The 22,160-nt window shown below is 32.5% G+C and overlaps 1 protein-coding gene and 1 long non-coding RNA gene across 3 annotated transcripts; one reads left to right on the top strand and one right to left on the bottom strand.

Annotated features, from left to right (window-relative positions):
* Positions 1-1,469: 1,469 nt before the first annotated feature.
* Positions 1,470-21,912, bottom strand: LOC121121955 (uncharacterized). 2 transcript variants are annotated; one of them, XM_040716945.2, is made up of 20 exons: positions 21,455-21,912; positions 15,165-15,371; positions 15,055-15,095; positions 12,461-14,979; positions 12,193-12,394; positions 11,745-12,131; positions 10,953-11,693; positions 10,445-10,858; positions 9,976-10,371; positions 9,571-9,921; positions 9,105-9,500; positions 8,700-9,050; positions 8,242-8,625; positions 7,162-7,596; positions 6,760-7,107; positions 6,309-6,704; positions 2,812-3,162; positions 2,349-2,744; positions 1,932-2,283; positions 1,470-1,865 (listed from the first exon to the last, which is right to left on the bottom strand). In XM_040716945.2, the coding sequence occupies exons 1-19, from the start codon at positions 21,528-21,530 to the stop codon at positions 1,957-1,959; spliced, it is 8,718 nt and encodes a 2,905-aa protein (XP_040572879.1). In that variant the 5' UTR covers positions 21,531-21,912; the 3' UTR covers positions 1,470-1,865; positions 1,932-1,956. The 2 variants fall into 2 exon arrangements, with proteins under 2 accessions (XP_040572879.1, XP_071746071.1); XM_071889970.1 differs by lacking the exons at positions 1,470-1,865; positions 1,932-2,283; positions 2,349-2,744; positions 2,812-3,162 and adding an exon at positions 4,162-4,304.
* Positions 3,083-3,356, top strand: LOC139905944 (uncharacterized). The gene is made up of 2 exons (XR_011781103.1): positions 3,083-3,206; positions 3,265-3,356. It is a non-coding gene; the product is annotated as an uncharacterized lncRNA (long non-coding RNA).
* Positions 21,913-22,160: the final 248 nt, after the last annotated feature.

Below are 22,160 nucleotides of genomic sequence, written 5' to 3'. Positions count from 1 at the left end.
TTTTAAGCTGAATGGGCCCGTTTGACTCGGGATTTCCTTTGTACACCATGTATAGTTATGTCCTCTAGTTTCACATCTATCACTGCAAGGCTCTCCATAAACTGTATAAGCAGGAGCAGTGGAAGGTAAGTCTTGATAATCTAAATCACGATCGAAAGGAGATGCTAAAGGCTCATCCTCCTAATAATATTGTTTAATTAATTATCATCTCTTTATATATTATAAAAATATAATTTTACTTTATTAATGAAGTTCCATTCAATTGTTTTCGATATAAGAAATTCTGGTGTGCAGTGACCATTTACATTAGATTCTGCCGTAGGGCAAGAATAGTAGGATTGCACTCTCTTTTCACATGGACCTTTACATAATCTTCCTAAGTGTGTTACTTTTGAATTCGATGAGCAAGGTTTCCACAGAGATGAGTTCATTATCTTACAAGACGTGAAGTCATCATTCTTATACTTTTTACAGGGATTGAAACATGGGTCTCCATATGATGTGTACGCTGGAGCATAAATAATATCCTGTAAATCTTTTTCGTCTTCTGCTTGGAAAAACGTTGAAGAATCATTTACTTTCACACGTTTTACACCACTAATTGGTTTCTTAATACGATTAAACATGTTTAACTAAATATATAATGGAAATAATTAATTTAAAAAATATTAGCTTACAAAGTCGCTACCCGCCCATAATATGTCATACCTTAGTTCTATCTATCAAAAAATTAGGGGTACAATATCCAAAAGATAAATCTTCGAGAGAGCAAGAATAAAATGCATTGTTCCTCATTGCACATTCGTCTTGACATTTTTTTCCATTATAAGCCAAGCTTATATCAGAAGAGCAATATCCCTTATTGAGCCAAGGACCAGTTAAACTAGGAAATCGCTTAGAACATGAGGTATAATTATCTCCTCTATATTCACATGAATTTTGACAAGGCTCACCAAAAGCAGTAAAAGACGGAGCTATAAGATAAGATACTCCATTCTGAAATAAAGGATAAACAGTTCTATTACATCACAATAGAAAAATTAATCAAAATTACGTTTAATCCATTAGCATAAGCCCATTCATTGGCTCTCAAAACAAGGAATCCAGGAGTACAGTATCCATTTTCTTCTGAAGTTGGACATGAAAAGAAATCATTTCCTCGTTTTTCACAAGGTCCTTCACAAGTTTGTCCATCAAAAGTAATTCCAGAGCTAATTGTACATGGCATTCGCTCGTTAGAATTCATCTTAGTACACATGGTTGATAACTCATTTGACTTCTGACTACATGCATCTTGGCAAGGTTCTCCATATGCAGTGTAAGCCATAGCGCTTGGAATATCAGTATATGATCTGGCTTCATCTATATTAAAAGGAAAGTAGGAAACAGGGCTTTCCGGATTTTTCTATTTGAAAATATATCAAATATAAAGTGTTATTGTTTAAATAATACTTATTTAAATAACTAACTTTATTGTTCTTATTGACAAAGTCCCATTCATTGACTTTCAAAATCATGAATCCAGGCGTACAATAGCCAATTCCATTACGTTCCTTTGTGTCACACGTGAAGAAAGAGTTTCCTTTTTTCTCACAAGGACCTTCACAAATCTGACCATTATGAGTTATTCCTGAACTAATTGAACAAGGGCCTCGTTGATTAGAATCTAATTTAGTACATGAAGTTGTACTCTCTCCATCACTTTTACTGCATGCATCTTGACAAGGTTCTCCAAAAGCAGTGTATGCTGGAGCTAGAGAAACATTCTCATAATCTTTTGCGTCATCGATATTGAATGGATGGAACGAAATGGAAGAGAAATTTGGCCATGAAATAGGTGAATCAATACCTGATGTTGTATTCTCCTAAATAATATTTAAAAAAGTTATTTGAAAAGTTGAAATTGGTTAAACATAACAAAATATAATTACATTTAATCTATTAGCATAAGCCCATTCATTGGCTCTCAAAACAAGGAATCCAGGAGTACAGTATCCATTTTCTTCTGAAGTTGGACATGAAAAAAAAATCATTTTCTCGTTTTTCACAAGGTCCTTTACAAATTTGCCCATTAGAAGTAATCCTAGAGCTAATGGTACATGGCTTTCGCTCGTTAGAATTCATTTTGGTACACATTGCTGATAGTTCATTTGACCGTTGTCTGCAGGCATCTTGACATGGTTCTCCGTATGCAGTGTAAGCCATAGCACTTGGAATATTGTTATAGGATCTGGCTTCATCGATATTAAAAGGGAAGTAGGGAACAGGGCTCTCTGGATTATTCTATAGGAAGATATATAATTAGTATATTATTAATTGTTGAAATGTTGTTAACTTAAATAACTTACATTATTGTTTTTATTAGCAAAGTCCCATTGATTGGCTTTCAAAACAAGGAATCCAGGTGTACAATACCCAATTCCATTACCTTCCTTTGTGTCACATGTGAAGAAAGAGTTTCCTTTTTTCTCACAAGTACCTTCACAAGTCTGACCATTATGAGTTATTCCGGAACTAATTGTACAAGGACCTCGTTGATCAGAATCTAATTTAGTACATGAAGTTGTATTCTCTCCATCTTTTTTACTGCATGTATCTTGACAAGATTCTCCAAAAGCAGTGTATCCAGGAGCAAGTGGTACGTTTTTATAATCTTCGGCCTCATCCAAATTGAAGGGATGAAACGAAATGGAAGATAAATTTGGCCATGAAATTGGTGAATCAGTACCTGATGTTTTATTCTCCTAAATAATAGTTAAAAAAAGTTATTTGAAAAGTTGAAATTGATTAAACATAACAAAATATAATTACATTTAATCCATTAGCATAAGCCCATTCATTGGCTCTCAAAACAAGGAATCCAGGAGTACAGTATCCATTTTCTTCTGAAGTTGGACATGAAAAGAAATCATTTTCTCGTTTTTCACAAGGTCCTTTACAAATTTGCCCATTAGAAGTAATCCTAGAGCTAATGGTACATGGCTTTCGCTCGTTAGAATTCATTTTGGTACACATTGCCGATAGTTCATTTGACCGTTGTCTGCAGGCATCTTGACATGGTTCTCCGTATGCAGTGTAAGCCATAGCACTTGGAATATTGTTATAGGATCTGGCTTCATCGATATTAAAAGGAAAGTAGGAAACGGGGCTCTCCAAATCAATCTAAAGGAAAATATATAATTAGTATATTATTACTGTTTGAAATGGTATAATTTATTCTATGATTTATGACTATGGATGAATAATTTTTTTTCTTATTTTTAGAATATACTTAGTGAGTAATACCTCTTTATAAAAAGCATGGTCTAAGAGACATCATAGTTTTCCTTTTAATTATAAATATATATTTACTATTATTTTTATTGTAATAATGTTATTACATCAAAAAACAACAACAGCATAAGTTTGCAAGTTATACCAAACTTAATATTCTATACCGTATGATCCATTGAAATCTGAACACTTACTAATTCAATAATTAATGAAGATTGAATTATTGAAATTAATTCATATTTCGATATATTAAAGCAAAAACAATTAGTCACAAAAAAAAAAAATAACCCCGAGCTCTTGACTTGCTACAAGTCAAGAGAATAACACTTGAATATGATGTTCGAATTTCCTTTCGCATGTCCCTGAGCATTTGGACGTCTCAAGGACCACTGTCTACGTCATCAGCCATTCTGAAACATTGGAGACTAAGAAATACTCTGTCAAAAAGACCAAACGGGACCCAGATGAGTTAAAGAAAACAGCCCAGCCAATCTACTCAAGTCCATGTAGGCCCATGCAATAAATCTCACTTTTTCACACCAGACTATCCAGAGCTATCAAAAAGTGGATGGAAAGAGACTTGTGAGGGTGTAGAGACCACTTTTGACACCAGCAATAAAAGAACCCCATCTTCCGATGCAAGAATCTATTGAATGAGTCTTTTGAACTCTTTTTAGACACTTTTGGCCACTTACAGCCCTGATACCAGCCCTCTCGACTAAACCTTTTGGGTGAATATTGAGGGGAAGGTCTTCAGTGCCTTTCATCCAAATATCAAGGCCCTCAAAGCCAACTCTCAGCAATTGATAGTATCATTTTGGTTGAAATTATATGATTAATTAATAAATTATATCTTGTTGAATTTTAAAATTCAAAGTGTTCAGATTCTAATGTACCACTAGGTACATAAATACCTGCAATACTTATTTTGCAGTGTATTGTAGCATTCTTTTTGTAAAAGCATTTTTTTCTTTGTTTCCTTAGTCTTGTACTTTCTACCATCTCTCCGTTGCTACACAATCTTACATTAACTGGAACAAGTAAATTTAGTGTTGGGCAAAATAATCAATGACCACAATATTTTTGATTCATACTGTGGTTGCATTTCTAAATACAACAAGGAATTCTTCTTTGAATATTAAGAAGTTGAATTTCCCATTGAACGGCATTATAAAATATCTGTTGTTAATATATTATTGGATTGACCAGTTGTGATAAAATAATTCTTTTAAGCCGAAGAAATTACAAACTGTAAAATTTGCTTATACAAGTTGCAATTTGTTGTACAACTTGTACATAACATATATAAGAATGTATGAGAATCATTCACTGGGTGCACTGTATATAGCGCTCCCTGATGTATATTATAAACATATTTTGATCTAAAAAATGACAATGTAGTCGTATTTATGGAATATTGTAGGGCTGTTTAAGTAGCAAAGAACGTGTGTACAGAGTGCACTATATATATTGCCCCCTGATGTATATTATGTGCATACAATTTTATCTAAGAAATAATAGTGTAGTCCTATTAATTTAATATTGCAGGGCTGTGTATGTAGCATCGAAATGTAGCTCTGTCTTTTTTGTTAGTTAGCGCTCAAAATACTTAAACTACTCATCATATTAATTTTTTATACTCAAACTTTTATTATTATTCTTTCTTTCTTGAAGACAAAACACATCATATGAATTGACATAAGTATTGAGTAGTTACGTATGAGTGTGCTCATGAAAAACAGAGAGTGACCTAAAAACTTCTTATGGAGTTATATTCCGTTTTATTAAAACAAAATTTGTCTTTTAGCAGACGCCTAATTACTCCACTAGTTGCTTATAATTTTGATTGTATTAGGTTCCTCAGATGGGCATAATTATTTAGAAGTTAATTTTTATGATTCATTTAACTCGACTAGAGATGCACCGAATAATCGTCAACTAGTCGGTAATTGGCCTAAGTGGACACTTTGCCTAAAAATAAATTAATTGTTTGAATTGTTAGGATTAACATAGAATAAGTTGCTTCTGAAAATGTTTCAAAAGGTGGACCATTTTTTAAGTAAAACTTCATTTAAAAGCAATTAATGTACTCTTATTTGCAACCATGGCATATCAATAGTTGGGCAAAACGCAGAGAAAAATAACAGTTTGAGATAACAAAAGGGAAAACGGTAAATGCTATCGTTATTTTTTGTTCATTCATAAATAGATTGTTGTGGTGTTAACATCTTGTATTGGATGATGACTTCCCCCGTACATTTGGTGTTGGTTTAAAAAAATGGGCAATAAAATAATAGTAGATATGTAAAAATAATTTTACTATAAATCCCTGACATAAGATCATTTTAAATGTTGGCGCATCTCCTCTCCATAGCAGTAATACATTTTATCTCTCAAAAATCATGAAACAGGTAACTAATGTTCAAAAGAGTCATAGTTCAGTAGACTTATAAGTCTCATTCCCGCCTTCTCCTCGCCCTCTGCAAAATGCTATCACAATGTACATGTAACAATTTATTTATGTCATTCAATAATTCTTTTCAACATATAGAATGTAAAGTTGCAAGGCTAGGCTAGTGCAGCAAGTAAGATTTTTTAGAGTTATTAGCATTACTGTCATTTATTGGTCTTGTTTTAACTGTATTTAGTATATAGTAAAACATTAAAAAATAATCAGTCAATTAATAAGTACTCAGCCAAAATAAGTATCGGTACATCCCTACACTAGATTAACAAAAAAAAACACAGCTTCACAATAGGAAAAAAGTATATAAAAAGAACATAAACAAAATGAGTTTACTGTAGAGATTATAGGGTTTAAATTTTGTCATTTTTATAAATATTGATATTTATCTTTTTTTTTAAATGATGGACCTTATAAATGATGAAAAGATCCAATTTTACAATATCTTTTTTTTATCTCGTAAATCAAAGATAATTCATGATTATAAAGATGATTTTTACTGATAAAAAATGATTGAAAATTTGTGGTCTCAATTTGGGGATCATGGTAGCTAATGGGTGAATTCACTTACTTTATTGTTTTTATTAGCAAAGTCCCATTGATTAGCTTTCAAAACAAGGAATCCAGGTGTACAATATCCAATTCCATTACTTTCCATTGTGTCACATGTGAAGAAAGAGTTTCCTTTTTTCTCACAAGCACCTTCACAAGTCTGACCATTATGAGTTATTCCGGAACTAATTGTACAAGGACCTCGTTGATCAGAATCTAATTTAGTACATGAAGTTGTACTCTCTCCATCTTTTTTACTGCATGCATCTTGACAAGGTTCTCCAAAAGCAGTGTAACCTGGAGCAAGGGAAACGTTCTCATAATCTTTGGCCTCATCCAAATTGAACGGATGAAAGGAAATGGAAGAGAAATTTGGCCATGAAATTGGTGAATCAGTACCTGATGTTATATCCTCCTAAATAATATTTATAATAAAAAAAAAAAAACATAAAAAAAATAATAATAATTACGTTTAATCCATTAGCATAAGCCCATTCATTTGCTCTTAAAATAAGGAATCCAGGAGTACAGTATCCATTTTCCTCAGAAGTTGGACATGTGAAGTAATCATTTCCTCGTTTTTCACATGGTCCTTTACAAGTTTGTCCATCAGAAGTAATTCCAGAGCTAATAGTACATGGCTTTCGCTCGTTAGAATCAATCTTGGTACACATGGTTGATAGTTCATTTGACTTTTGACTACATACATCTTGACATGGTTCTCCATATGCAGTGTAAGCCATAGCACTTGGAATATCATTATATGATCTGGCTTCATCTATATTAAAAGGAAAGTAGGAAACAGGCCTCTCCGAATTCTATGATAAAATATATTATTAATTGTGGAAGTGTTGTTTACTTAAATGACTTACTTTGTTGTTCTTATTACCAAAATCCCATTCATTGGCTTTCAAAACCAGGAACCCAGGTGTACAATACCCAATTCCATTACCTTCTTTTGTGTCACATGCGAAGAAAGAGTTTCCTTTTTTCTCACAAGGACCTTCACAAGTCTGACCATTATGAGTTATTCCGGAACTAATTGTACAAGGACCTCGTTGATCAGAATCTAATTTAGTACATGAAGTTGTACTTTCACCATCTTTTTTACTGCATGTATCTTGACAAGGTTCTCCGAAAGCAGTATATGCTGGAGCAGAAGGGATATTCTCATAATCTTTGGCCTCGTCATAATTGAAGGGATGGAACGAAATGGAAGAGAAATTTGCTTGAATGGGAGAACCTGTTGATGAATAAGATTCATCTTCTTTTATCTTAGAAGTGATTGTTATTGATTCTTGATCATCCTAAAATTAATAATGATTAATTTATATTAATATTTTAAACATAGTTTCTTAATGTTAGAACTAAATTACTTTGCACATTGAAATGGAGTATGATTTAGAATTCAAAATGTATGAATATGACATTACATGAGCAATTTAATCTCCTCCAAAGATTGCAAATAATTTAAACATAATTATAGAATCTTAATTTGCAACATAACTATAAAAAAACAGTTAATCGCGATCTTCATCAATAAAATGACATTTTCGACTCGACTAAATTATTAATAACTTGAAATATTTACATAATCATGGGACTGAATCATAAATTCTTGACTTAAGACTATATGGGGAAATTTTTTTACGTATCATGTAGGTACATTATTTTAAGAATATAACTAAATATCTTGTCCCTTCCTTATTAAACATGTTATCGATAGTAAAAACAATAACATACAAAAAAGGGCAGTAAAAATTATCTCCAAATTGTAGTTAGATATAAATTGAAATATACTCTTGTAAAAATGCAAAAAGTAAAATATTTAGTTACATTACTAATTCATCTTTTCTTTAAGTAATTATTCTTTATATACCATTTTACAAGATTATATATTGTATTACAAATGAGCAGGCTGGATATTTCATGCTTTTTTGAAGAATACATACGTTAGAGAAACTCCATTGATTCGATTTCAAATTTAAGAAAGTTGGAGTACAATAACCATTTTCAAATTGTACTTCATTTGGACACGAAAAATAAGCATTATCTCCTTTTTTACATGATCCTTGACAAGAATATCCAGCACTGGTAATACCAGAGTTAATTGTACAAGGACCCCGTTGATTAGAATCTAATTTAGTGCATGAAGTTGTACTTTCTCCGTTTTTCTTACTGCATGAATCTTGACAAGGTTCTCCATAAGCAGTGTATGCTGGAGCAAGGGGGACATTCTCATAATCTTTAGCCTCATCCAAATTGAAGGGATAGAAGGAAATGGAAGAGAAATTTGGCCATAAAATCGGCGAATTTGTGCTTGATGTTGTATCCTCCTAAATCATATTTAGAATTAAAGAAACGTTATAAGAAATGTTGAAATTAATAGAACATAACAAAAAATAATTACATTTAATCCATTAGCATAAGCCCATTCATTTGCTCTCAAAACAAGGAATTCAGGAGTACAGTATCCATTTTCTTCTGAAGTTGGACATGTAAAGAAATCATTTCCTTGTTTTTCACAAGGTCCTTTACATGTTTGTCCATCAGAAGTAATTCCAGAACTAATGGTACATGGTTTTCGCTCTTTAGAATTAATCTTGGTACACATGGTTGATAGTTCATTTGACCGTTGTCTACAGTCATCTTGACATGGTTCTCCATATGCAGTGTAAGCCATAGCACTTGGAATATCTTTATATGATCGGGCATCATCGATATTTAAAGGAAAGTAGGAAACAGGGGTCTCGGGATCATTCTATAGTACAATATACTATTAACTGTTTAATGGCTGTTTACTTAAATAACTTACTTTATTGTTCTTATTAGCAAAGTCCCATTCATTGGCTTTCAAAACCAGGAACCCAGGTGTACAATACCCAATTCCATTACCTTCTTTTGTGTCACATGTGAAGAAAGAGTTTCCTTTTTTCTCACAAGGACCTTCACAAGTCTGACCATTATGAGTTATTCCAGAACTAATTGTACAAGGACCTCGTTGATTAGAATCCAATTTAGTACATGAAGTTGTACTCTCTCCACCTTTTTTACTGCATGAATCTTGACAAGGTTCTCCGAAAGCAGTATATGCTGGAGCAAGGGGGATATTCTCATAATCTTTAGCCTCATCCAAATTGAATGGATTGAACGAAATGGTAGATACATTTGGCAATAAAATCGGAGAATCTGTGCCTGTTGGTGTATCCTCCTAATTAATATTTAGAAAAAAAAAAAACGTTGCCAGAAATGTTGAAATTGATTGAAGATAACAAAAGTACCTTTAACCCATTAGCATAAGCCCATTCATTAGCTCTCAAGACTAGGAATCCAGGAGTACAGTATCCATTTTTTTCTGAAGTTGGGCATGTGAAATAATCATTTTTACTTTTTTCACAAGGTCCTATACAAGTTTGTCCCTTAGAAGTAATTCCAGAGCTATTGGAACATGGCTTTCGTTCGTTGGAATTCATCTTGGTACACATGCTCATTAGTTCATTTGATCGTTGTCTACAGGAATCTTGACATGGTTCTCCATATGTGGTATAAGCCACAGCACTTGGAATATCGTTATATGATCTTGCATCATCGATATTAAATGGGAAGTAGGGAACAGGGGTCTTTGTATCATTCTATAGTACAAAATGTTATTAACTTTTTAATTATTATTTACTTAAATAACTTACTTTGTTGTTCTTATTAGCAAAATCCCATTCATTGGCTTTCAAAACCAGGAACCCAGGTGTACAATACCCAATTCCATTACCTTCCTTTGTGTCACATGTGAAGAAAGAGTTTCCTTTTTTCTCACAAGTACCTTCACAAGTCTGACCATTATGAGTTATTCCTGAACTAATTGTACAAGGACCTCGTTGATCAGAATCTAGTTTAGTACATGAAGTTGTACTATCTCCATCTTTTTTACTGCATGCATCTTGACAAGGTTCTCCAAAAGCAGTGTAACCTGGAGCAAGGGAAACGTTCTCATAATCTTTGGCCTCATCCAAATTGAACGGATAGAACGAAATAGAAGATACATTTGGCAATAAAATCGGAGAATCTGTGCCTGTTGTTGTATCCTCCTAATTAATATTTAGAAAAAAAAAAACAACGTTGCCAGAAATGTTGAAATTGATTGAAGATAAGAAAAAATACCTTTAACCCATTAGCATAAGCCCATTCATTTGCTCTCAAGACTAGGAATCCAGGAGTACAATATCCATTTTTCTCTGAAGTTGGGCATGAAAAGAAATCATTTCCACTTTTTTCACAAGGTCCTATACAAGTTTGCCCCTTAGAAGTAATTCCAGAGCTATTGGAACATGGCTTTCGTTCGTTGGAGTTTATATTTGTACACATGCTCATTAGTTCATTTGATCGTTGTCTACAGGCATCTTGACATGGTTCTCCAAATGTAGTATAAGCCATAGCACTTGGAATTTTGTCATATTCTTGATTTTTTCCTGAATAAATGTTGGGATTAATCGTCGTTGTTTTTGCAAGGTTTGTTTCTTCAAATTTCCATAATGAGTCTGTTGTAGTTTCGGTTTTGCTTTCTGTTTTATATTCCTTTAATATTTTTATGTTAAATTTGTAGTATAATTCGATTATTTTTCTATATAATTTTTTTTACTTAAATGTTTTTGATACTAATTTTACTTACAATTAATCCATCCCAATTTTTAGATATCTCTATTAATTGGTCTGGAGTGCAATACCCAAATTTATTATTCTTTTGTGTACACCAATAAAATTCATAGCCTCTTTTTCTGCACTCTCTTTGGCATGGTTCTCCTGTATGAGTAACGCCGATTTCTTCGGTACAATAGCCAATTTGGCTCCATTCACCTGTAGGGCTTGGATTCTTTTTTGTGCATGATGCAAAATTTAATCCTCTATATTTGCAAGTATTAATACATGGTTCCCCATAAACAGTAAATCCAGGAGCAACTGTGATTTCTGAAGCATTTTTATTTATTTTTTCAACGGAAACCTTTTCTTCTAGTCCGAAGTTATTAACGAAATTCCATTCTTTAGCCTTGGAAATCAAAAATCGAGGAGTGCAGTATCCAATCTCTTTGTTGTTTGTTGGACACGAAAAGTATGATTTTCCGCCTTTTACACAGGGCCCGTTACAAGATTGGCTGGTATGGGTTATCCCTGAATTAATACTGCAAGGCTTTCTTTCGTTTGTTTCTAATACTGTACAAGATGTGAATTTTTCTGTTGGCTCTTGTATACATGCATTTAGACATGTCTCTCCATAAGCAGTATACGCCTGAGCAAAGGGTATACTTTTGTACTCCTCTGCTTCTTCGACATTGAATGGGAAAAAAGATACAGAAGGAATATTGGATTTATTTTTGGATGGATCTAAAACTTGTATCGTTGTTGATTCTTCATCCTGAAATTATGAAAATATGACCTAACTTTCCTGCATTATATAATCAAATACCTTTATTGAATTCACAAAAAACCATTCATTGGCTTTTAAAATCAAAAATCCTGGCGTGCAATATCCATCATTGCTTCCCCTTGCAGTTGGACAGGAAAAGTATGAATTTGTACCTTTTTGACAAGGTCCTTTACAAATTCGACCATTGTGAGTTAGTCCTGAATTTACAGTACATGGACTCCTTTCTTGTGAATTTAATTTTGTACAAGTGGTTGAGTTTTCATTTAAATGTTGTATACATGCATCTTGACAAGGGTCACCAAAGACAGTATATGCTTGAGCAAATGGAGTATCTTCATATTCTTTTGCATCAACAGGATTAAAAGGATAATATTGAATACCATCAATTGGTTCTTGAGTTGTTTTCACAAGAGAGAGTTCATTAAACTAATTATTTAAAAGCGAATATTATTTATAATAATTGTCCTTCCATTATTTATAATGTTACCTGCGATGCAGTTTCGATAAGGTGATCAGGAGTACAAAATTGATTACGACCACATTTCCAAATTTCATCGGATTCTAATTTACACGTTTCTTTACAAGGCAATCCATCATGACCAACTCCAGACACAGGAGTACAATATCCAATATTTAATAACGGCTGAGTTTGACTGCTGAATCTCTTTCTGCATGTAAAGGTTTTCCTCCTACAATAAATCATGCATAAGTTTTAATTTCATTACCTTAATCAACTATACTATTATAAAACTTACTCATTATCTAGCATACAAGGTGTTTGACATGGATCACCACCAACTGTAAATGCAGGAGATGGGGGAATTTGAAAAGATTCATTACCGAAGGGTTTAACATTCATATCAACTGATAGTCCATTCTTCCCAGGAATAAAAGTAACATTTGAGAAAATAGAAAGAAAATTGTTATTTTCATTTTTCGGAGCCACAGTAGTAGGATAATCTGTAGTTGTATCCCTAAAATCATTTGCATTGTCAGGGACATTTGAAGACACTTCAATATTGGGAACTGAAGTTATGGTAGTCGTATCATAATTAGAGAAATCAAGAATGGATTCAGTACCTTCCTCAATATTATTTGCCAATGTTGATACATCAATTTCTCCGCTTTTTCCATGTGAGACGATAAAAACATTGGGTGAAGTTGTTGTTCCAGCGAAATCTATAGGAACAGTGGCTGAGTTTTTTTCTGTGGGATTGGAAATGAAGGTTTTGTTGCCAACCTCATTTTGAAAATTCGTTGATGAGGTATCTCTATCTTTTTCAATTGGAACAAATTCTGTTGTATCATCAAAAGGTAATGGAGAGAATGTGGTGGAAGTAATTGCCGTTAATATTTCATCAAATGCATTATTTTGATTATTTCTACCCTCAGAGTTAGTTTCTAATTCTCCTTCCTTTGAGGCTGTTCGATCTTTTGAGTTGGAATCAAATGTTCTCTCTGTTGTTCTACTTAATGGATCCGCAGTATTTTTTGTAAATCCAATTTCTTCAGCATTCTGTTCTGAAGTTGGTGTTGGTGTATTTCTTATAAAAGTCTCTTCCGATATTGAGCCAAAATCGATGTCGTCTCTAATAGGTTTATCTGTGCTGATGGAATCACGGGAGTTTTCATATTGTTTTTGGCCATCAAATTTCCCTACAGGCTCTTTCTTTCCTGGAGTAGTTTTTGATTCCGTGAAAGTATAGGAAACGGTTGTTGTCCCTTGATTTACACTTATTCCATCAACCAGTAAAATTTTCTCATCAAGGCGTTTTGTAGAGGACTCTATTATTTGGTCATCCCCATTATTAACAAATATGGGAATATTCAAGTCATTCTTGTTATTTCCCTCCTCTTCAGAGGAAGGAAATTCATCTGAAAATGCTACTGGAGTGGTCGAATCAGTTTCAGTTTGTTCTTTAGGATCAAACACAGGGACTTTAGGATCGATAACGGTTTCAGAGTCTTCTTTATTAATTTCATCTTTCCATTTAAAGGTCACTTGGGAAAATAATGAGTTCGGAGTAGTTCCTTGAGAACTGAAATCGCCTTCTTTGTTTGCTTGTGCATTTTTTTGCTCATTAAAAGTGAAACCCGTATCAAAGCCCCGTGGATTTCCCTGATATTCAGGACGATTTGAGCCAATGTTTGGATTATTATTCTTGTTCTTATTCTCCATTTGAGAGGAAAATTCTTTCTCTGGTGGAAATAAACTCAAATTACCATCGTCATATTGAGGAGAAGTTGTTGTGGTGGATATATACCTCACTGTTGGTGGCGATAATCTGGCACCAAAAACACTTTCATCTGGCGTCGATTGATTCCATTCAAACGGATCATACGATTCAGTTGTATAATCATTTTCTGGGGTTAGCGGACTTAACTCTGAAAAATCTTTGGAGCCCGTAGTAAGGATAGTTTTGGTATCTTTTTTCCTATCATTAGATTCTGAATGAGTATTTGGATCTTTGTTGAATCTTCCGTTGTTTGTATCAAGGTCTCGACTATTAGACCAAATTAATGTATTGGAAGTGTCCTGAGATTGCCAGTTTTCATCGAATTCTGAGCTAGGATAAGCCTTATGAGTGGTTGGATTTGGTGGACTAAGTGTCACCCCAGTGGTTGATAATGACTTATCTCCAAGTATACTTAAATTTATTCCTGAATGTGCTTGAGAATATGTAGAACTAGGTGTTACTGTATTATGTTTTTCATTGACAAAAAAGACAGATGTTGGAACTGTAGTTGGTCGATGTCGTGTCACTGTTTTGATTATTCTCCATATTGTTGGAACAGTTGATCTATTTCTAACTTCTCCATCATTATTATAGTAATATCCGTCTCCAAGGGGGGTTCTCCTTCCAACGTTTGGGAATGGAATCCCTCGTGGTACTGGCCGAACTGGAGTAAATGTATTTGTACTAGAGATAGGATATTGCTCAGGGAATTGAGTATTTCCATAAAAAGGGGATTGTGTTTGTGGATAATTTTGATTTGTATTTCCTCTACTTTGATCGGAAGTGTAGGTAGTTAAACTTATTGGCGCAGAAGTTTTTGGGTCGTAGTAAAAGTTTGAAGGGGCTTGAGTGGTCATTTTGTCACTTGACACTTTGGTAATACCTCTAAAGTCTACAGAAGATGTGGGATGCCTTCCTTCTCCTGAGATATCATGCTCTGGAAACAAGGGATAATAGTTTCCTCCTTTTAAGTTCATCTTACTATCAATGTTAATCACTGTTCCATTGACCTGATTATACTCTCCATCAAGAAATACCTACCAATAATGTGTTATAATGATTCAAGCAATAATTTCATATCAGTACAAATGTTAATGAAATAATTTTCTCACCTTGCCCTTTCCTGATGTGGATTTTTGCCTATTAATAGAGTCTGAAAATGAAGAAGAAAAAAAGAAACATTTATCATTCATATTCTTTCAATATTTTGCATGAGGAATACTTGATGCCTTTGCAATAGGACTGAGAGGACTACAGTGCGATTGACGGTAAGTGTAGCAGTACCAGGCCATTCCATTTTTATCATAAACTGTTATGTTCTTTTTCCAAGATGCCCAGTAAATTATTTCTGGTGGAGTGGTTGGAGAAAGTTCTGAATTTTGTCTATCTTGTTCCTTAATATATAGTGCCGCCTCATCTTCATTAGAGCCTGTTATTGAAAATGATACTATTTATGATAACGTGTAATATAATATTATTCTAACACTAAAATCTTAAAAATAGTATACAAGGCACTAAATTTAATTCATCCATGGACAATCATTTGTATATCAAGCGAATAGGGGATCTCATTCCTCCAACAAAAAGAAGAAAATAAATTAATTATATATAAATAATAATCCATTTGTATCTTGTAATCATGATTACATAATAATTAAAGGTTGAGTTGAGTACCTATGTGCTATATTATATAGCCCATAGGTACTCAACTCAACCCTTAATTATATTATATACCTATATATGACCAAAAAGGAAATCCTCCCACTCTCTAATATATAAGTAATAAGCTTAATGTGCTCCTAATTTACACAAGCAGTCGAGTATAAATAATATTACATAGATATATATTTATGCATACAACTCACATGTATATAATATACCTATAATACAGATGATATTTGTATGAAAAATAGAGCACATTAAATGGTAATCTCATTTGTGAATTTTCAATCAGTTGTTTGGAGTAAATATGTAATTCTAATCATACATATGTGGTACAAGTTGGAATGACTTGGAATCATCCTTATGTATTCATATGAGATTAAGCGGATTACATAAATACGGATATATTATATGTTAGACACATTTAATAGGCAACGGTATTGGTAAATTTAGCACTACATTCATATGATGGGTAGAGTGGAGGAAGTTGGGTTTCTTCGATTTCTCGTAAGCTTCTACAACTTGTGTTCCAGCAGTTTTGAGTAATAAATACTGTTGGTTACTGGGAATTATCCCAGGAATTTAGAGAAACTTCTTTTATGAATTCCCGATAATTTTTTGGCAATTCCCGGCAAATTTATCGAATTTAGAATTGTAGTTATCCTGAATATTTGACTAATAAAGAAGATAATGTTAATCTTTTCGTTAATAAAACAAAAGTGGTCAATCTTGAAATTGAGTTGGTGAGAAACCTTTTTGCAAGAGAAAATGAGTATTGTACTCAAGAAGTAATGGAAACTGTCAACCTCAACTTTAAAAGGCCAAACTTATCGAATAATGTTTAAGGAATTCTGAAATAAGAAATCTGCTGCTAAAGTAAATGATGATTAATTTTGCACTGATAAAGTAGTGAAAAAAGCTATGGCTTTGTATCATCAAAATGGGTGCTTAAATGAAGCTAAAGTCCTCGTACAAGAGGTATTCTTAAATATTCCACCAACTTCTACCAAAAAACAGAATGCAGTTTTTCAAGTTTTGGAATTTTTTCTCCTAGGCTTTGCAATCCACTAGGCGATGATATTCTTCATACATTCTCCATTATTACATACAAATGTAAATTTAAAGCATCTAAAAACTTAAATATAAAACTCATTTGTATTGATAATTTTTCCGATAATTCCCGATAATTTTTAAGCATGACTGATATTATTGATTCCCAGGAATCCCAGAAAGATGGATAATTATTCATCACTAGTAATAAATACCTTTAATGGTGCATTAACAACAACTATTTGAGAGTAACAAGAGCACTCAACCCAGAACTGTGACTAAGGTCAATTTTAGGTAGGAAATTCCCCCAGGTAAGTAGCGCCGGATCTATAGGGCTCAAGGAGTCATTCCCTCCACTTTTGGGGGTTGTCTAAAAAAAATTGACTTATGAATTTGTCTTTTGTAAAACTAAAACTTTTATCTCTTCCAAAAAAAAATTGAACTCTAAAATTAATTTTTTTGGGCCTCTTCATAAAAAAAGTTATTGTTCTAATTTCGAATTTATGAAAAACAAAAACATTATATCAAAAAAGTCTAAGACCCCACTTCCAATGAAAGACTTCAGTCTTGGCCCTGCCCCCCAATAAAATCACGTGACCCCTTCCCTGATGCCGTCACCATGATATAATTTCCCTACCCCCCTGTACTAGTAATTTCTTCATTTTTTTTATAAAATTCAAATTTATGTAATTTCTTTTTATTTTATGAAAGTACTAGCGGTAGTACTCGGCAATGTTTGGAGTAAATATGTAGAAGTCGACTAAGAGACAAATTTTACTTTAATAAGCTTAAATAGAAGATAACTTCCCATTAAATAGTTAGTGTAGCTCACTGTTTTTCATGAGCACACTCACTAGTATTATTGTCTGGATCCTTATTTAGAAATGAAGACTACAGTCCCCTCCAGTTCCGTCTCAGTCCAGTCCAATTCATTCCTGTATATCAGTCCTAAAATAGATAAAGTTTGGTCCTTAACAACGTCACTCAACTTTATTTCTTTTTTAAAATTAATTGTAGTACTGACAGTCCGAACGATCGGTCTCCAGGACTGATAAGACTGATCCTAAGATTTGGCTAAGGCTAGTTGGTGCAAAAATAACATCAGCACAAAAATAATCGTAGCAAAAATAGAGGGAAGCAAATCACGGAAACCTTTCATTTTGATGTTTCTGTAAATATAAATGATATTAAGATTTTCCAATGTTTTATCTTTAGATCAATGATAGTTTCCGTAAATTGCAGCTATAACCATTGTAGGCTGCTTTGGTGCTCGTTTTCACAAAGTTATACAGGTATACATTTTGTAGAATAATTTGCAAGATCATTCAGATGTAATGTTACTCTTTGCCTTCCTAAATACTCACACTCAAACAAAGATGAACGCATTTAAAATGTATATATTTAATTGATAATAATGAACTTATAATTGCTCAACATAGGAATGCTAATCTGCAATTAATTTTCCTGGACCATTTGTTCAACTAATTATGATGTTTATTGTGGGTATCTTTATATGTATTTCAACCTCCCACTTATTTCTCATCGGAAATATTTTGTATACTACAAGAGGAAGAACCCATAATTATTTCTAACTACTACCTAATACTATAAAGAATTTCGTCAAGAGACTTCCTAATAAATATATATAAACTTTGTTTCGAAATAAAGTATAAATACATATAAGTTTCTATTTATTAAAAATAAAAGTTTTAATGATTGACGTAAGAGACGCCAACTCATGAAGGCTGATGAAAACTATGATAAAATGTCTTATATTCATAGTCTACCAACCATTTATGAATACTGTACACTCTACGTATGTACGAGAAGTTACCTGCAAGGGAAATCCATTTATCTATTCAAATAATGGTTTGCAACATTCTAGGTACATAAAGAGGAAGAGTGTGCATAATATGTGAATACAATAATACTTGGTTGCCTTTAAGGAGTGGCTTAAACCAATATGATGTCATAGTTCATAAGCCATATTATAAATAAATGAATCTTTTAAAAATATTGAGCATGACTTTATTTATTTGCTCAAATTCCAGAGAACTATTTGTAGCTTTATGGAGGAACTTAATAATATGCGTCACAGATGTATGTGTATTTATCAATAAATAAGTCTATATTTTACATTCACAAATTTTAAGTATAGGGATTTCGGTATTGAAGCCCAAAATTTTAGTATTGAAAAACAATTATAGTAAGTAGGCTCATTGCATGCGTATCGAGTTGTGACCAAATAAGAGATGAATAGTTTTAAATGAAGGATTTACAGTACTTGGAATGATGCTAATGCAATAATTGAATATGCCCAACAGTTATATTACTCATAAATACATAATAACCATATAATTGTTATACATCACAATTAAATGATAGTACCAGTTAATAGTTGGTAATTAAAAATGACCACTGTTGTAATTAAATCATGTATTTTGACAAATAAATTGCAACTTGTACAATTTACTTATACATGTTGCAACTCGTTTAGACATACCAACTTGTACAGAACAAGTATATCATATAAAGGCGTTATAGGTCGGATAAGAGGTATCCATTAATACATAAGATTTCTGTAAGAAAAATTTGGAACATTCCAGAAGGGGTTTCTACCTTAAAGGGGATCAAATGTTATTAATACTTGCTGGCCATGAGGTAAACTCAGTTCCAAGTTAGTCCACCAACATTCAAATGTATTTTTTACTTTTTTCAGCTGTGGATTTATCTATTACTCTCTCCCAAATTATAATTTTAATGGGTTTAACTCAAATTAGTTCTTGTTAAGCTGCTATCCCTCTCCCCCTACTAAATAAATAATGGTCCAACTGTTAGGAATAATCGGCTAACTACAACTGGTTTTGGGTCCTTTTTCTTTCAATTTTTGAAGGAAAGGTTGTGAAATACAATAAAAAGTACATCATGTATTTTAACCGGTTCATTGTAAATTAATCTGGTAGTTACTGAAAAAAGGAAAAGAAGATAGCACTAATCTTGAAACAGTTTATAAACGTTTTAATGGTTATAAAGGAGACCCATGAGTAATTTAGAATTTTGTATATTAGCAGAATAAATATTATAATAAGATCACAATTTTAATGAATTGACATATTGTAAAACAATTATGGAAATGAATATTTAATCATACATTTCGCACTTATATTTATGATTATATTGGTTATGGATTAACTTTCAAGGGGCCTTTAATGTATGATTCTTGCTGATTATTTTATTAAAGCATTGGTTTAATGTAATTATGTACTTACAATCAAAAGATTTTTGCTATTAGTTACTTTATTTTCAATTTCAAATCATTTAACAAATTATGTTATTTATTATCTAACAAGTAATTTAGTCGACTACAATATTATTTGCTTTCGACAAACTTATTCTTTCGCTAATGGCCTTTCAAAGTAAAAAATGAAGCTTTTAGACCTATATTCGTGAATAACGAACTGTTATATGTATTATGCAATGGAAAATTCAGTTATATATGAAAATCATTATAATAACTTTACACACAAGTTAATAGGGGAATAATTATTCGTTCAAGTATGATAGTTCACAATCCTCATTAGAGATAAATATAAATTTGCAAAATATGCTCTAATCTATAAAATAAAACAGTAAATTACCAATGTGAATTAAATTTTGCATTTTAAATAGAGAATTATGTATGCATTTGTAGAATGAATTGGATTGGATAATTGAATTTTAATGCTCAACTATCCATTAAATCCGTGAGCATTGTGAATTTAGGAGATCGGAAGGAATTGTCATCCATCTATATATGAGGTAAATTTCCTTCATACTTTGCTAAATGTCTCACAATCATTGTATCCAATTCAGACTTAATCATCGAGATTGGCGCACATTTAAATAAAGAGTTTTCATACTCAAGTTCTCTTCCAATATGTTTTGTTTGAACATTAAGAAATATTTAAACAAGCGTACCTACAATACATATCCATGTTTTAAAATCAAGAAATGCACATATGTATTATCAGATGGAGGAGTTTACTTTTAAGACTTATTCTCCAACGAGTTTTTCTTTTCAAACGAAATACTCACCATCAAATTAAGTAAAGGATGTTTCAAATTTAATTAACATTCATAGTTCATAAGTAATATAAAAAATTTGTTACGGTTTGTAATTGGAGCATACATTTTTGGGTCAGTTCATATGCATAGCACATATGTGTGTATAATAATATTGTAATAAGAACTATTTTATGGTTCCAAAAGAAAAATAGTATATGAAGGGGAGTCAAATTGCAAATCCTTACTTTTCTTATTCCAAAGGCTTATTTCATTTTCAAAATGGTCTAATTTATGTACATTGTACATACATATACGAGTAGATATTTTGCAGTCCATAAAATAAGTTCCGTGCAAAATAGGGGCTAGAGGAGCCATGGCCCTCTCACTTTTTCGAATTTACAATGACACATAGGAGCAAAAAAATGTCAGATCTGATGTCCCCTCCACTTTCAAAAACGGTGCACGGAGCCTGTACGTGTATTTAAGAAATAAATGTACACATAAAAACATATTGTACAAAGATATGCATGATACAGTACATCGAATAAAAGAATTAAGATCTTATCAAATGGAGACTCTGGATATAAGAGACATATATATATGTATAGATATCGTATATGTGAATGCTAAATTTTGTTTCAGAGGAAATGGCCTCTTCTAAGGAGGGATTGTGTATATATCTATTGGAAACAATTTATACGGAGCACACATAGTATAATACCATTATATGCGTGTAGAATAACAATGGTTACTTGCCTGAACCTTCTGTTGTGGATGACACTCTTAACACACTCACAACACAAATAAGTAAACAATATGATAAATAGATCATTTCATCTGAATAGGTTTAAAGGCAGTTCAATACTGAGATTATTAACTGAAAAATATACAATGTGAATTCTATGATGAACACACGGCCGTTGTTTGAATAACCAATCTTCATCCGCTTACTTTCGCAGGCCCAACTCAACTCTTCTTCTTATTCTTCATCACCTACATAATATTCACTGTTCCTCCTTAATATATGTATATTCCGTCTTGTAAATTTCTTTAGTCCACATAGGTGTTGACCAAGATTTGAAGATGATGCTGACCCTTATTTGAATGAAGCGTTATATAACTTCTCATTTTCTCTTATTACACAATTTTTTGGGTTATGCAAGGGCCAAACCCAATTGTTATTTCTAGTTTGCTTTTACCATGGCTAAATGTATACTTCAACGTTTTGAGTACCCAAGCTATAAAATGTCTTATGATGTAATAATAAATATTGACTTATTACGTTGCTTTTATGATTTCTGGATCTCTGTTTCAAAAATGATCTACTACGCAGAAGTTCCGTCATTGAACATGGGTTATAACACATTGTAATGATTACCAGCGTTATTATCTAAATAAAAGTAATTCAATGGTCTAATTGCCAAATTACTTCAAGGCTTAAAATTATTTTGTGTATAAAATT

The sequence above is a fragment of the Lepeophtheirus salmonis genome, chromosome 7 (assembly GCF_016086655.4).
Source record: "Lepeophtheirus salmonis chromosome 7, UVic_Lsal_1.4, whole genome shotgun sequence".
NCBI lineage: Eukaryota > Metazoa > Arthropoda > Copepoda > Siphonostomatoida > Caligidae > Lepeophtheirus > Lepeophtheirus salmonis.
The sequence above is the reverse complement of the archived record's forward strand: the minus strand, read 5'-3'. Positions and strand labels throughout refer to the sequence as shown.